The 16,590-nt window shown below is 44.3% G+C and overlaps 1 protein-coding gene across 4 annotated transcripts in view; it reads left to right on the top strand.

The window, feature by feature from the left end:
* Positions 1 to 231: 231 nt before the first annotated feature.
* MEIS1 (Meis homeobox 1) overlaps positions 232 to 16,590 on the top strand; it is a 140,419-nt gene continuing 124,060 nt past the window's right edge. Inside the window, exons 1-7 of one of the 4 annotated variants that reach the window (XM_064146211.1) lie at positions 801 to 858; positions 2,167 to 2,241; positions 2,656 to 2,882; positions 4,765 to 4,906; positions 5,503 to 5,553; positions 6,425 to 6,475; positions 8,103 to 8,249. In XM_064146211.1, the coding sequence (XP_064002281.1) occupies positions 2,683 to 2,882; positions 4,765 to 4,906; positions 5,503 to 5,553; positions 6,425 to 6,475; positions 8,103 to 8,249 (591 nt within the window). In that variant the 5' untranslated portion in view covers positions 801 to 858; positions 2,167 to 2,241; positions 2,656 to 2,682. Of the gene's footprint in view, positions 859 to 1,116; positions 1,147 to 2,166; positions 2,242 to 2,655; positions 2,883 to 4,764; positions 4,907 to 5,502; positions 5,554 to 6,424; positions 6,476 to 8,102; positions 8,250 to 16,590 lie in introns of those variants that run through there. The other 3 variants (XM_064146212.1, XM_064146210.1, XM_064146209.1) reach the window with 3 other exon arrangements.

Below are 16,590 nucleotides of genomic sequence, written 5' to 3'. Positions count from 1 at the left end.
ACCCCAGCCAACAAAAAAAAAACTAAAAAAAAAGGCCAACCAAAAAAAAACCAACAGCCAACCAACCAACCCCATCATCATCATCATCATAACCATAATAAAAGGAGAGCCGGCGCGTTAGAGAGCCTTTTTAATTTTTAATTTTCCCCCCTCCTCTTCCTCCTCCTCCTCCCTCCTCGATTTAAATTTTTTTTTTAATTACAAATTTTTTCTCTTTTTTTTTTTTTCCTTTTTTTTTTTTCTTCCCCAAAAAAATTTTTTTTGGGGGGTGAGCGCGCTCGAAAAATTACCATTTTTTTTTGAGGTGTCCTGCGCGGTGGGAGCACACGCAGCGGATCATCATCAGTCATTCACCACCTTGACAACCTCGCCTGTGATTGACAGCCGGAGTGGCAAAAAGCCATGAGACTTGGTAGTTGGGTTTGAGGGGCACTTTAAAAAAAAAAAAAGAAAAAGAAAAAGAAAAAAAAAACTGATTTGGGGAAAGGATATTTGCTTTCGCCCCGCTGCTGTCTTGGAAACGAGAGAGGGAGAGTAAGAGAGAGAGACAGGGAGAGAGGAAAGAAAGAAAAAAGAAGGAAGGAGGGAGAGTTGATTTTTTTTTTTTTCTTCTTCTTCTTCTGATTTTTTTTTTTCCTCCTTTTTTAATGCTGAGTTACCGTATCGCTTCGCTGAGATCCAGCAAGCAGAAGATTTTACTCGATTGCTTCCATTGCTGGCGACGCTAAGGGATTTTTGCATTTTTGGGGGGGGGTGAGGGGGGGGGAACTTCGCGTTTCTTTCTTTTCACACTGGCCTTAAAGAGGATATATTAGAAGTTGAAGTAGGAAGGGAGCAAGCAGGCCGATGGCGCAAAGGGTACGTATTAAAAACCAAAAAATAATGGATTTTGAATGTGAAATAATAATACTGAAACGTGGCTTGACAGAGAGGCTGCGAGGGGGGAAAAAAAGTTTCTTTTCATTTTTTTTTCTCTTCCTCTTTGGAGCGGGGGGCACAAAGCGGTGTCCTGCAGCGGGGAGGATTTATCACTGGTACTTGTAGGCTTAAAACCTGTATATATTGATATTTTCTTGGTTCTTTTACTCCCCATCCCGGATCTCTCACGGAAAAGGCAAGCTCTATACATTAATGACATGCAGGCATGTAAGTGAATATGTCCGAGCCTCTGTATTTGTTGGGTTTGTAGCTCTAGACCTACCAATGTCTTTTTTAAAGTCACCAGTGCTTGAAATACTTGAATGTGTGCATGTCTCTGAGCATTTTGCTGTATTAAGTGATGATATGCTGCTTCAATTTTGGAAGGTAACTTCTAGCTGAGAGAGTAAGCACAACTTTTTTTTTTTTTTAATTATTTTTTCTGCTTTTATATTTTCAGTTACAAAAGGTGCAGTGCAGTGGAGGGGGGGGGGGAAAGAGCTCTTTTTAAAAGAAAGTCACTTTAATTGGAATTAGAGGTTAGCAGCATGCACTGCCCATGTGTATTGTTGTTTCTATTTTAGATGCGAGCTCCTGTGTTGTTAGGGTTTTTTTTTCCCCCCTTCCAACTACCTCCTAAATTGAAGTTTTGTAGAGAAATTAAAAAAAAAAAAAGAAATCAGCCAGAGTCGGGACGAGGAGGGATTTGAGGAGGGAAAAGAAGTTCACTTGGAAAAGAAGTTTTCTTGCCTAATTTGCCTGCAGCCCCTCCGAGTGCTGCTTGGGAAAGAAAGTTCTTCTGCTGACAACTTGCCTTTTACTCTTTCGGTCCAAGCAAGTGTCAGGGATCTTTAAAAGTGTTTATTCACACCTTCGCTTTAATAGATGAAAAGTGGCCGTTTCCCCCCGCTGCCTGGGAACCGCATTAGCTTTCGCTCCTTAATCTTTAACAAAGAAAACCTTTTTTTTTTTTTTTTTCCTTAAAAAAAAAAAAAAGAGGCATTCCCAAAATCCCGAGAGCCCGGGCAAACGTTTCCAGCTTTTCGGCTTTAAAAGTGCATTCGCGTGGAATTGCTGGAAACTCCAAAAGTCGTTCTCTTTTTTTTTTTTTTTTTTTTCCTTTTTCTTTTTTTCCTTCTTCCTCATCATATTTTTTTTTCCTTTTCTTTTTTCTTTTCTTTTATTTCTTTTTTGTTTTTTCTTTTTCTGGTCGGTGCGAACTTTTTTTGCATCCTCTTGCTGGGTTAGGTACCTGACTTCTTATCAGCAAGAAAAGTTTAGCGAAGGGACGCTTGGGCTTCGGCATCTGTCTCCGTTCACAAGGTGGGGTTTGGGAGGTTTGGGCATGGGGAGATCTTTTTCCTTTTTCTTGGTTTGTTTGTTTGGTTTAATATTTTAAGGTTTTTTATTATTATTTCTTTATCCTCCGTCCTGAACTCGGAGAATTTCTAGTCGTGCCAGGCAACCGGGCCGGAGCAGCCCCGGCCTGGGGAGGTGATTCGCTCCCCAGGGCCGGCATGGGTATTTTGGGGGTGGAGGAGTGAAGAACCGTCGTTGCAGAGCCTGGGCTCACTCCGGGGTGGGGGGGGGGAAGTAGCTTCTCCCCGGGGAGGAGGGGGGAAGGACGGGACGCTGGGAGCGGGGCTGCTGCCTCCCCCACCTCCTTTTTCCCCACCTCCCTGAGATCTTCCCCCCAACCGCTTCTCTGATGCCTGTCTGCTCTCTTGTGCCCCGCAGTACGACGAGCTGCCCCACTACGGCGGCATGGAGGGGGTGGGCATCCCCACCACCATGTACGGGGACCCCCACGGCGCCCGCCCCATGCAGCCCGTCCACCACCTCAACCACGGGCCGCCGCTCCACTCGCACCAGTACCCGCACGCCGCCCACGCCAACGCCATGCCCCCCGCCATGGGAGCCTCCGTCAACGACGCCCTCAAGAGAGATAAAGATGCCATCTACGGGTAGGTGCCGCGTAACTTGCGCGGGGTAGAAGCTTGGGTGGGGGGAGAAAGGGTAAGGGGATGTGCGGGCCGGGCTGTTTCTGCACGGGATGGGGAAGGGTAGCTTGGGGTAGTACTTTTAACTTTTAGTAGCGTTATAAAGATTGTTATTACTATTTTGAAAAGAGGAGGGAGAGAGAAAGAGGATTAGGGGTGCCTCTAGCACGGGGAACAGCGAGAACTCCGGGAAAATAGGAGCTGGATGTTGCTGAAGAGGCAGCAGGCATCACCCCGGCAAAGGAGGAGGAAAAGGATGACGAGGAGGAAGAGGAGGAAAATAATATTCCTAGGGCACAAAACCTGTGCCGAATGGTAAAATCCCTGCAGGGAGTTTGGGAGCAGGGAGAGTTTGGAGTGCTTCACCCAACTTTCTACCTCGTTCATCTTTTCTTTGAGGGATGAAGGGGAGAACTCAAGGGCTGCTGCTCCTCTCTCTTTCACACACCACCCCCTTTTTTTTTTTATTGGTGGTTGTTGTTGGTTTATTTTGCATGTTTGTTTTTTCTTTGAATTTTAACATTTTAAAACTTTTTTTTAACCTGACAACATGGAATGTTGCTCGATGTGGCAGCTTGCACAGCAGTTTCTAGGCCCTTGTGATGGGGAGCTGATGGGTTACACTGGGAGGCAGATGCTTTTAAAACGAGTTTGAAGGGAAGTTTTAAGAGCCCTTTTAAAATCCACTTCTTCTCAAACAGAGAGGAGAAGAGGGGGGGGTGGTGGTGTGTAAAAAAAAAAAAAAAAAGAAAGAAAAGAAAAAAACAACAAAAAACCCCAAACAAAACTCCCCAAAACCATGCAGTTTGCTTTCTTTTAGGAGTCTATCAGAAATCGGTAGGGTTGAAGTCAAGTGATGTTCGGTACCCAAAGGGGAAAAAAAAAAAACAACCTAGGAAAAGAAAGTATGAAGCCCTGGGGGGAAAAAAAAGGGAAAAAAAGACCTCCCTGTTATAAATATACATATATATACGTGTGTGTGTGTGTGCCCACGCTTATTTATTTATTTAAATTATTAAACGGCCGAGGGAGCCAGACGCACACAGCCCTTCTCCTGGGGAGGCTTTTAAAGCTGGGAGAGCCCAAAAACACCTGGATCCCAGCGCAGCTTGGGGGAAGGGGTGAGGGAAGAGCAGAGGGCCAGGCTGTGCAGCCTGGCTTGGTTAGCACTGAGTGGGTTTAGGGGCTTCTTTGATTTTGTCATTTGGAAGGGAGTTGTTTCTCTTTTCCTTTTGCCATTTCCCCCCTCCCCCTTTTTTTTTTTTCCTTCTATCTCTGGGATCCCTCCCCCCATCCTTTGCCTCCAGCAAATCCTCCAGCAGAAAATGGGAATGAAAAGCGTGAAAGGCAGAAGTGCACATCCAGAGATTTTTTTTTTTTAATTATTATTTCCTAAAGACAAGGAAAGTTAATTCAAAATGGCTGCTAGGACCGGCTTGGGTTTTATTCTTAGCTTGTCCTAAGGTTGTATGAGCAGTATCTGCGAGCAGATAACAGTGAAGGGCCGAGGAGAGGCAGGGGAGATGTCGGGCTGCAGGCTGTGGGAAGGGACTGGGAGGCGACGGTGGGGGGTGTCAGAGGCCCCCTCGGTGTGTACCCCCTTCTCCAGGCAATCTGCTGCGGGGCTAGCTGTTGTTGTGTTTGGGGTTTGGGGGCTGTTTGTTGGGGTTGGGTAGTTTTTTGTTGTTGTTGTTATTTGGGTGTATTTTTGTGGTAGGGTGTTTGTTTTGGGGGTTGGGTTTTTGGGTGGGTTTTTTTTGGTTGGTTTTATTTGTTATGATTTTATTTTTCTTGGGTTTCCCCCCCCCCCTCTCTGTGTGTGTGTGACTATTGTATTTTCTTTCAGACACCCCCTGTTCCCTCTTTTAGCACTGATTTTTGAGAAATGTGAATTAGCTACATGCACACCCAGGGAGCCCGGGGTAGCGGGAGGCGATGTTTGCTCCTCTGAGTCTTTCAATGAAGACATAGCAGTGTTCGCCAAACAGGTCAGCAAAAAAAAAAAAAAAAAAAGAAAAAACAAACCCAAAAACCAGCAAACAAAAAAGCAAAAACCGGGTTGAAACTGTTAACAAAAAGAAAAAAAAAAAAAAAAAGCGAGGAAAAAAAAATCGCAATGAGAAAAAAGAAGTCTCTGTTGAGATAAAGATGCGCATTTCCCACTCCCCCCTCTCTTGCTGCAAGAGACATTTAAAAAAAAGAAAAAAAGAAAAAAGACAAGCCCGACCAAAACACAGGGAACAAAACTCGGGAAATCTCGGCATTTATCACCCCCTTAAAGAAATGAATGGAGCGGAGCCTAGCCGGGAGTTTCGCTGCGCGGCTCCCGAGCGCCGGGTCGGGCTTTTCCCGGGAAGCTCCGTAGGTATTTTTCGGTGTATTTGATTCCACTTGTTCAAGTGTTTGGCTTGATGTACTAAAATCCAGCAGTCAGGGCTTTGCACGAAAGGTTACATAATGGACCCGACAGTGTAATGAAGCAAAAAATAATAATGTCTGCTTTTGCTGCTTCCATATTTCAAATCTTTTTATTATTTATTTCACCACCCCCCTCTCCCCTTTTCCTCCCCTTTCTTATATTTAGATCCGAGCAGAGAAACCCCTCTTTTCTTCTAATCCTGAACTGGATAACTTGGTAAGAGTTAACAACACTTATTCCTTTCCCCACCCCCCCCACCCCCCCCTTCCTTCCCATTTATTTTTTAATTATTTAAAAAAATCGCAAAGCAAGCAAGCAACCAAACAAAAAAAAAAAAAAAAAGCCCTCATAAGTCTTCTGGAGAGGTGGTTTTGATGCTATTAAATTGAGTTTCTCACGTGGATTTCTTTTCTTTCCCTTTTTTTTAAATGATGCTGATTTTTATCATTACAAGTAAATAAGGTGCAATAATTGCATGGAAGTCTTAAAAAGATGTGTGTATATATATGTAAATCCCATAAGGATAGACATAAAGCAAGCCCCCCCATCCAGATGGGATCTTGTGGGCTCAGTGGTAAGCTCAGCAACCCAAGCGGAGTGTGGATTTCCCCACGCACCTTTGAAGCAGCTCGATGGGAAATGTAGAAGGTTGCTGTGGTTGGAGATGCACCCAATTTTACTGTTATTTTGTTTTCCCTTAAGGATAACTATTTTGTGGGAGCCTGGCTCCCCGTTTTTGCAAGGCGAGGAGGTGGTGATGGTGGGATTGGTTGGGGTTTTTTTTTTTGGTAAGGAAATGTTTATGATCCGTAAAATTTAGCTGCTTCGTTGCAATAGGGATCTCTTTTTTTCCTCCCCCCCCCCCCCTTTCTTTTTTTTCTCTTGGTTAACTCTAGATCGCTTCTCGTTAAAGAGCGCACAAAGCCACCGCTATTAAGTTTTAGTGTTATTGCCATAAATCAAAACAACTTTTTTATTTACTACTTAGAGAAAAGTCGAGCTACAAAGTGTGGCAGGGGCCGGCTTGTGGGAAATGTCCTCAACTCCAGGAACGAGATAAATATTCGTGTTGTTTGTATCTTTGCAGATGATTCAAGCCATACAAGTATTAAGGTTTCATCTGTTGGAATTAGAGAAGGTAATTTTTGTCTCTCTCTCCTTCTCCCTGTTTCTGTTTCTTCCTCCTGTGTTTCAGTGCTGCTGAAGTTCAGGCTTCTGGTAAATTTGCATAAATGTCTTTCTTTCTGGTAATTAGTGTCAAGACCAATCTTGGCGTCCATTTCTCTTCGCAGTTTAATTACAATTTCAGCCTCTAAACCCGGGCTCTCAAATGCCCAGGCCTTGTGTTCGTTGTAATACTTTGCTGGCTTTGTATAAATAGTTGCAGTTCTGTGGTGAGGCTTCAAATGGTTGGTTCAGCCAAGCCCCTAAAATTGGTATTTTTAATTTTTTTTCTTTTAAAGTGAAAAAATATTGTTTAATGTTTTATTTTCTGGATGGTGGCAAGGAGGAGACTTTGGCTGCGGTATAGCTGGAATGGGGAGGGTTGATTTTTTTTTTTTTAATTACTATTATTATTTATTTTTGAGAGCCATCTGCAGGTCATGCTTAGGGCATGGATTGTCCTGTAACATTTTGCAGAGACAAAGCAGAGTTGATAGTTGGTGTCTGTCTCTTGTTCCTGGGAATATTGTACATCTCCGAGCAGAAGAAAGAGGTTTCAGCCTAAATGCAGAGGGGTTTGTTGGGTTTTTTTGTTGTTTTATTTTTATTCTTTACCTTTTTAAATGTTTTTTTTCCCAAATTTGTTTTTTAATTGCTGGCTGCTTTAGAACTCTTAGGAGGGAGAATGCTAATTTCTAAGAAGGTAGTGTCACCCGAGCTCCCATTAGATTGGGAGCGCGCTCTGGTTTCCTGAGAATTTTTTACGTGTCAGTGATAGCTGGCCTAAGAAGAAAATTCCCTTTCTCCTAAAAATAAACATTTTGAGAGGTTTTTAAATAGCTGAAAAGTTTCTCAGGAGCCTTGGCCACTTTATCTAACCGTAACTGGCAGGTTGTTCTTGCGCTACCCAAAACGTGTTAAAATCCGCCCATTAATTGGAGGGGGGCTCAGGTACCAGTCTGCCAGAGCAACTGGAGATTTCAGGGCACTGGTGCCTGTGATGTATTTTGATCCATGGGGGGAAATTTTATTTATTTAAATATTTTACAAAATACTCTTCACCCCTCCCCCCCACCTCCGACCCTCTGTCCCCATACCCCTCTGGAAAGGGTTTTATGATGAAATAACCGGATTGAAATTAAATAGTTTACCTTAAATGTCACCCATGCAGGTCACCTCTCTAATGGCCACAGCTCCGGGAGCAGATGAATTTAACACGGGTGTTGAATATGTTGTAGCCTGTGAATCATCTTGTCACTGTCAATTTTCTGGGATATCTCTATTTTGCGAGAAAAGAAAGTTATTCCTAATTCTGGATGCGTCTAGAGGTCTCTGGGGGATAATTGCAGTGTGTTTCCCCTATTTAGGACTTCTGATGTCACAGGGGTGAAGGGGGGAGACTGGTTGCACTTGTCAATTTTACTTATGTATTCCTGATTATATTTTCTTCCTTCCCTCATCCCTCTCTTTTTTATTATTCCCTCCCACCCCCTTTCCTTTTTTCTTTCTTCTGTTGTGTTTTGGTGTTTTGTTGTTTGGGGTTGTTTTCTTAATGATTTTTTGTTTGTTTGTTTGTTTTTTTAACCTCTGTCATAATGTAGGTACACGAATTATGTGACAATTTCTGCCACCGGTATATTAGCTGTTTGAAAGGAAAAATGCCTATCGATTTGGTCATAGACGATAGAGAGGGCGGATCAAAATCGGACAGTGAAGACATAACAAGATCAGCAAACCTAACAGATCAGGTATGATCTCGCCAACGCCGCACACGCTGAAATTTGTATGCAGATGGCTCGCCGGGTCACTACGCCTCCTTTTTATTATTTGCATATGATTAAGTCCCTTTTAGATAAATTTCCATCGAAATGAAAATTTTTTGAATAATGTGGCTATTATTGCTTCATTAAGACTTGCTCCCGGATTCGACCTGGCGAGATGAGCTTGTAAAAGCATCGCCTACAAACTCGACCTGTTTCTTGTCGCTTTTAATTTTTGTCTTTTATTTTATTTACCCTTTACCATAATGGAAGTGCTTCTCCGGGAATGGCTGGCTTCTTGGTGGCTTAAGGAAAGGGAAAGGAAAGGCTGGGAGGCGTTTTCCCAAAATAAGAAGAAAATCCGAGATAGGTGGTCCTGGGGAAGACAGAGAGGGTTTGAAATCTAGCAAATGCTGGCTATTTTCTTCCCCGTCTCTACGGTTCATTAGTCCGTCTTGTCAGTTTTCCTTGGCCGAACGCTTTTAGACTTCAGTGAACATTGCTTTGTGCACGCCTGCCTGCTGCAAACGCGCCCATTTTATTTTACTTAATAGAAAGGAAGAAAAGAAAGAAAGGGGGGCGGGGGGTGGTGGTGTTAAGAAAAAATAAATAAACAAAAACCACCACGGAGAAAATCAAACGGGACCCCGGGTTTTAAATTCTTCTTCTCTGTCTTTCAAGTTTTTCAGCCTCTCGCTTGAGAAATACAAATATCTGAACTTCCCCCACCCTAAACCAAGCCGGCAAAGCCTTATCCTGGTCTCCAGGTTTTGTCTGGCATGGTTCAAACCTTTAATGCCGGCTTTTAGTCGATGGGGGAAACACGGACGACTTGTGAAAGCTGCCTATCCTCTCTCCCCTTCCTTTCCCCTGTGTCTGTTCCCTCTACTGGGCTTCTTGTCTTACTGTGGTAGCATTTGGGGCTAATTCAGGAGGTGCCCGGAGGTACAGTAAAGCTCCTGAATGGTGGAAGTGGCTGAGATTTGGCTTTTATGGTTTTTTTTCCCCCGAGTTGGGTGAAACTGCGGGATCTTTCCGGTCGGTTTGCTGTCTCTCAACCGAGGGGGTAGCAGCGCTTTGGCTACGAGAGAGGGGTCCCTGAACACGCGCAGTTCTCCTTTCCTCCTTGCCCCCTAACCCCCCCCTCCATTCCCAAATCCTCGACTAACCTCCCCCCCCACTCCCCAATTATTTCTTCGTAAATATAGTCTTAGGAGTAATCAGCTCCCGACTCTGGCGGTTTCCTTTTGTTCAAGCAAGGCGCAGTCAAGCAGACAGGAGTTTCCTCAGCCCCTTTGCCATTATCACCAGCACTGTCAGCTAGAGTTACCCTATAGATTACCCGACAGAAAAGTGCGTTGCAGCTGGATCTTAGGTCTTTTCTCCTCTCCTCCAAAGGTTTATCGGGCTGCTGGTAGGGACAGGGAGAGGCAGGCTTGAAGGAAGAAGGTATGGACTTAAAAACCAACCAAACAAAAAAAGACCCAAACAGACGTTTATGCAGTACTCCCCCCCCCACACCCCTTTACAATTGTGCTGCGAAGGAGGGAAAAGCAGTGCAAGGGCAGCGCTGTACCCGGCGGGGCATGGAAGATGCTCCGGGGGTTAAGGAGGTAGCCCCTAGCGCAGCGCTTTAAAGCCAGGGGAGCTTTAAAAGGAGGAGGGGGTTGTCTAGCGGAGGGGAAGCTCGGCTCGCTGCTGTTGAATAAAAATTGTAATCCAACAAGTCTAACTAGAAAATGGGTTTCTAAAAGCTCTGGAGTGCTGGGTACATAAAGCTATTTGAGCAAATTACAAGAATCGCTCAGGGGCACGAATGAAATCAACACTTTAATTGCCTCCAAAATGAAGATTTATACCCCATTTTTTCCCGACGAATCATTATTTTATTAAAGGGAAAGCTAAATAAATGAAGCTGTAGTTTTAGGGTCGTGAAGGAGAAGGGGTTCGTGTCGTGTGTGCGTGTCCCCATCCCCGCTGTCTCCTTCCCCTCCTCCCTTGTGAGCCAGGAGCGAGGATATTGCGCGCCCGCCGCCTGCCTCTTTCCCGCTACGCGGCCCGGGTGGGCCCTCCCGGGGTACTACTCCAGCCCCCGTACTGGACAGGGGTGACCGCGCAGCCTTCTCCGCATCCGCGGAGCTACGCGGGCAGCGGGGCTTCGCTTTCCCTACCGAAGGGAAAAAGCGCAAAACCCGCACTCTTCCCTTCCTGCCTCCTTCCCCCATCCCCCTCGGGCCGCAGAGGTTGCGCGGAGCGTGTGTGCGGGGAGTTTTACCGGGGGATGCACAGTCGTCGGCGTTCCCTACCCCTCCTCCCCCAGTAAACTCCAGTGCCAGGGCTGGCAGTATCAGGGCCCTAATGGTTAAGTAATAAAGTGTTGAGTGTTTGTCGCTGGGGCGGCTAATTAGGATGTCCCTGCGCGGTGCGTGTTTATGGCTGCGCGTCCCCGGGATGCGCGGGTGCGCAGGAGCCGGCTTGGGGTGGGGGGAGGTGGAGAGAGAGAAAAGGGACTGCGGCCAGGACCGGGAGGATTGTGCCCCTAGCCTGCCCAGGCTTTTGAGAGCAGTAAAAGAGTAAAGTATGTAAAAGCTTTTATTAAGGATTTCATTATGTTTTTCTCTAGTGAGGTAGTAAAGGTTATGGTTAACAGGGTAGGGGTTGGATGGTTTTGTGTTTTGTTTTTGTTTGGGTTTTTTCCTTTTTTTATTTAAAAAAATACTGGTTTCCCTTTACTTATTCTTTCCTTATAGGCCCCCTCAATGCCAGTACCTTTCAGTCTCCCTGGTTAATGGAAAGCAATGACACTAATGCTAGATTTTTTGCGAAGTAAAGCCCCGTAACACTGAGCATTGTTTGGTGATTTAACTAGCTCAGTGGCAATAGGTCACTAAAATAGCATCCTTCTCCCACGGGCACGACCTCACTGCCTGCCAGGGTGGGACCTGAGGTGTACTTGTTTACCATCTCAGCTCCAGAAGTACAAGGCAGGAGTTTGAGGGATGACTGAACTGGAGAGCAACCAGGTTCTGGGACTTTAAAAACCCAGAAGAATTGCACCCATCCTCAACATTTCAAAATAAACCTTTATGTAATCATTAGCTTTTTAAACATTTGCATGTTTAAATTTTCAAATGTTTGTCAGAGCCCAGAAAGATTTAAAACACAGCTGTTGTGTGAGGAGGGTGGAAAAACTCCCTCAGATTAAAATACAAACCAAAACAAACAAAAAAAAAAAGCCCAGCTCGAACATCAAGACACAACAGCAAAGAGCGTTTGCAGTCAGATAGCAGAAATTCAGTTTCTTAGGGAAATCCTAAACTAATCCCATGGGCCTGTTTTCTTGGAGCCACATCATCTTGGCACCCAGGTGCTCTAGTCCAGGCTGTAAAATTCCCCTACAAGAGCCTGTCTGCAGAAAGTCCTTTAAGGAAAGCAGCGTGTAAAGTAGCCACCGCATCCACGTAAAGTACATTAGCAGCACAAGGTGGGTTTTTATGGGAACAAAGCAGTACCTTCGTATGGCAGTGGACTTGTTGAGCAAATCCACGGTGGTATTCCTTGACCAAAAAAAAAATATCATAATTTAATAATGCTCAAGCCAATTACGTGTGCAGAAAGTTGTAAAGGCAAATCGGCAAAGAGCCAAATTCCTATAGGGACCAGAAGGGAAACGATCAAAAAATGAACATGAAATAAGACTTCCTGTAAGACGGTCCATAATTCAACATTATTTGACTCCACTGTCAGGGAAATTGTTGAAGGATAGTAAACTGATACTGGAGCCTCACTCATTTTTTGTTACAGTCTTAAATGTTTGCAACTGTGGCGTTTTAGATGGCGCTTCTCAGGTGATAGTACATCACATATATATATATATGTATATAATAAAGCAACACTTTATGTTGCAAGAGGTTTATTTTTAATGTGTGCAGTTGCAGGGTTTCTCCGAACAAAATGTGAATAAGCCAGCAGCTTTTTCCCCCCTTTCTTTAAAAAAAAATGTAATGGGAAAAAATGGCTTAAAATGTGTTCTCAAGAAAGAAATAATCATAAAGTGCATTGCAATATGTTGTGTGTGTGAAGGTGGATGGGTTGTTCAGGGCAATGACCAGTTATGGCTAGACTAACTTTGTCCAAATACTTCAAATATATTAGCTATACCTTGCAGCCACCACAAAAAGAATTCCTTGTGGGGAAAAATAATGCACAAATACTGAGAAACAGTGTTTTGTTTGTGGACTTCATCGCAGGTATTTTAAAACTATGTGTGGTCTTAAGCGGGTGTGGGGGGGGGGTAGCTAAAACTATCACTGTCTTGGGTGTGTGGACTCCATATTGAAGGAATGGGCATCAAAATGATAGATGTGGTGCAGAGGGTACAAGGTAGAATGAATATCTGTATAATAAAAGAGTTACAGCCAGGCAGGACTCTGAGGACAACGAAGAAAATAACATATAAAGGACTCGGAAACTTAATTTTCTTCCTTTGATTTTGTGCCACCTTGAGCCAGTGACTTCTTTTTTTGTTTGTTTGTTTTGGGGAAATTATTAATTCAGGGTTTTTTCTTTTTGCTGTGATGTTTAGGAGGTGTTACCGTGCCCAAGTTTGGCAGGCTATTTAATGTAAAGATAGAGCTTGTTAACTTATACTCGGGATCTGTCCTCATACAAAACCCCGTGGCTGAAATGGTATTAGCAAAAGAAGGTTTCATTTGCTCTGTGTTTCCATAGATGAGTAAATACATTATTAAGTAGACGTGAGATCAAATATATTCTCTTTAATTTGTGATTTCAGTTCCAGAATCTTTGCTGGGTTGGGTTTTGCTTGCTTTCTCTGAAATCATTCAAGAGCTCAAACATGTATCCGTCCTTACAACTGGTTGTAGTGTTTGCTGCTTTCCTGAAGTTGCACGTTCGGGTCCAGCTTCCCATGTAAAGATTTCCAAGCCAAAGTAACTTTTTGTTGCAAAGGATAGTTGAATTTCCTCTTGTTTTTCTGTTTTGCACCCTTTTCAATATAGAATTGGACAGAGCTAAGTTCAGACTCCAGGTAACCCTTGGAACTTGTCCTAAGCATTTGCTAGCGTATTTCAAGGTGTTCCTGTAAGCGGCAAATTGCGTCTTTGCCTTGGGGATCGCAGAATTGTTATTTCAGGGCATCTTGGAGGTTTGCAAGGAATTCTGGGGAGGAAAGAAAAGAATTTTATCTTGATTTTAGACTTTATGACTGGGGTTTTGAGTCTTCCCTAGCTGCTGGTGCACAGGTAATGGGCGCTGCACGCGGAAGGGTTGCTGCGGCCCAGAGCAGGCAATTTCAGCCCTTCCGAAAGTCAGCTTCTATTGCACTTGATCAAAAAGAGTAAGAGTAGTTGGTGCTGATGAATACTGCTTTAAAAATCAGCCACAATCTGGCACAGCTCCTTTAAATGAGAGAATCTAATTTAGAGAAACGTGTTTCTGCATTTGGGGCTGTTGGGTGCAGTGAGAAGCTATCTTGTGTAATCTAAACACAAGAAAATAAAGAGGAGAGTTGTTTCTGGTCGTGAACGTTTCTGAAGGTTTCTGGAATTGTTTCCTTTGTGTGCGCTGGCAGCGGAGAGGGAAAGTTGTGTGGGAGAAGGAGAGACTGGGGTGTAGTGCAGAGTCACCAACTCACGTCCTCAGGAGCATTACCTTGGACGTTCAGAGAAGGCTTTCACTTGTGTGGCAAAATTGGGAATTAGTGTTTGTATTTGCTGTTATATTTGGTGGTGTTTCCCCCCTGCATTTGCAGCAATATTTGAAGAGGGTAGCACTAATGGAGTGCAAATTTTGTATTTTGTCTTGTTTGAGTCTCTCTCTGTCCCTGATTAATGGCTCTGAATCTCACCCACTGCTGGTATTCTACAGTGTGACTTCAAGATAACTTTAAGTTGCCTTTACTTGCTGGCATTTGGTTAAGCTCTTCTTTGGAATTCTTAATCAAGTCGCTTTCAAGAGGGGGAAAAAAAAAGAAGAGATGTAATGCAGCCTCTGAGCGTAGGTGAGAGCAGAAAATCCTTCAGGCCAGTATTCTCAGGACTCTTTTAGGTTTGGTTTTGATCACTGGAGAACTTCAGCCCCTTTGTGGTGACCTCTGTTAGTGAGGGGTGCTCCTGGCACAGGGGATCTCCATTGCCTCCGCAGGGTCAACTGTTTGAAGTTGCTTTGCTACTGTGGCTTCATTTGTTTATTTCCAGGTGCATATATCCAGGAGTTGAGAGTTTCAGGTTCATGTGGGTCATTGAATTTACAAAGGCAGTAGGGCAAGCACGTGAGTGGTTTCTGGAGGTTACTGGATTTTGGGGTTTGAGGTTCATCAGTCGATGTTTGGGCAAATGTTGAAAATGTCAGCATTGGAGAGGTGAGTTAAAAAATGAATCTAAGTGTGTCCCAAGTGCGAAGGGCCTGTTTGCAATTAGAAAAAACAGAGGGCGAGATACTTAAAGGCACTGACACAGAGCCTGCCATTTCCTTCCTAACTTGCAGAGCACAGGGAAGGTAGGATGGAAAGAAATGGATTTGTGCCTAAAATTTGGCTGTTCTTTTGCCGAAGGTGGTAGAGGTTGCCAAAAGTCCTGGCGGCTTCTGACTTTGCTAGTGCCTTCTTGGTTTACAAAGACCTTCAAATCCAGGGCAGGTGCCACGCTGAGGAAATGTAATTTTATGCCCTGTGCTCTTTCCCCCTCGCAACCCTCCCCATCCCATCAGAGGTGATATGTTAGTCATCCATGGGTTTTGGGGATCGATAAAGGGATATCTCTGAATGGCAACAGCTCTGTAACGTGCAGGGAGTGAGAAGGGTTGAGCTAATGGTTCCTGCCCGGCCTCAAAACTCGATGAATCTCTGGGTTTGTCCACACAAGGACGCTCAGGAGAGGTAAGACAAATTGATTGGGTGTAAAATTAAAGTGCATTAGTTAAAGTGCATTGCACTATTGTGTGGATGCTCTCATTCAGAAGTAAAGTGGCCTTAGTTCACTTTAGCCTAATCCCCTTTGGAGTAGGCCACTTTTCTTTTGAATGAGAACATCCACATTAACTTTTAGTTAATTCGTCTTTCCTGCGCGTCCTGGCGGCCTTGTGCCCGCTGCTCTGGAGAGGTCCAGCCGGCTGGGTGCTGGCTCCCCGCGAGCTTTAGGTAAGCCTTTCATTAGGCACGTTCGTCTCCGCAGCGGCACTTCACTGCTGGCCTTCCTCCTCGCCCTGACCGGAGCTCTGCATCCTCCTCTTGCTCATGCAGCTTAAGAGCAACACTGTTTTTAATGCTGCCTGGGACAAAAAAAATGAAGTTTTACGATGCCAGGCATAGAGAAAGGCTCAGCCAGGCTGTGAGGTGGGGGAAGAGCTGCCTGCACCCCATCCGGGGTGGGGACTGCATTTTTGGGGGGCTGCATTTCCTAGGTGAATATGACGTTAAGGGTCTTATCAGTCCCCCTCCCGAGGAGCGTTTGATTTTGCGACAGTGGTTCAGTACCCTGGTGGTTTGCTCCCTGCACAGATAGGTTCTTCCACGTCCACTGACAAGCAACTTTTTAAAATCAGCGAGGAAATCTAGATGAATTCTTTCCAGCTGATATTTCCATCCACCACTAACTTGGAGGAGAACTAGTTTCTTCGGTGGAAAAAATACTGGTGAGAGAGATTCGGATGCTGTTTTATCTTCTGGTTTGAAGTTCACTGAGCTTGGGTTTTTGTTAAGGGTATTTTCGGGTGTCTTCTAGAGCTTATAAGTAACCTATTTATTTACTTTTTACTGGCTAAGCCATGTGTGCAAATGCTGCGCTGTGTCACACTCCTGCCATCGCCCATTCCATTCATCATAAAATTTGCAAGGCTTCTTGCATTAGTAAGCAATTTGCTATTGGAGCCTTTCCTAGAAATACAGAATTCTATTTCACCAAAGTATTGTCTTTCCTCTTCAGTCAGGGCCGAGGTGAGCTATTTTTTTTTAAGGACTCTCCAGGCACGTGTATGATATTCCCATTTGGACAGATGATCTCCAAAACTGCATTACTTCCCCCTCGGTCCTGATGGGCCATCACAATAAATTACAGTTCTCTCCTTAGTGTCACCAGGCTTTTTGAATTTGGCCAGATAATTTTGTTTGCAGTTTGGCTTTTTCTTTTATTATTGTTAATCATTATTTTAACATAAAGCAAATATGCATCCAGAGCCTCTTGGCTGAAGTAAACAGGCTAACAATCAGAGAGGTAATTCTTCATTTGCCTAAAAGAGCTGCCTGTTTTAACTTCGGAAATCCTGAGCGAGAGTAAAGCAACAGCTGATGCCATCACAGGCAGTGCACTGT

The sequence above is a fragment of the Pogoniulus pusillus genome, chromosome 7 (genome assembly GCF_015220805.1).
Source record: "Pogoniulus pusillus isolate bPogPus1 chromosome 7, bPogPus1.pri, whole genome shotgun sequence".
Classification (NCBI taxonomy): Eukaryota; Metazoa; Chordata; class Aves; order Piciformes; family Lybiidae; genus Pogoniulus; species Pogoniulus pusillus.
Note: the sequence above shows the minus strand (reverse complement) of the source record. Positions and strands in the feature narration are given on the sequence as shown.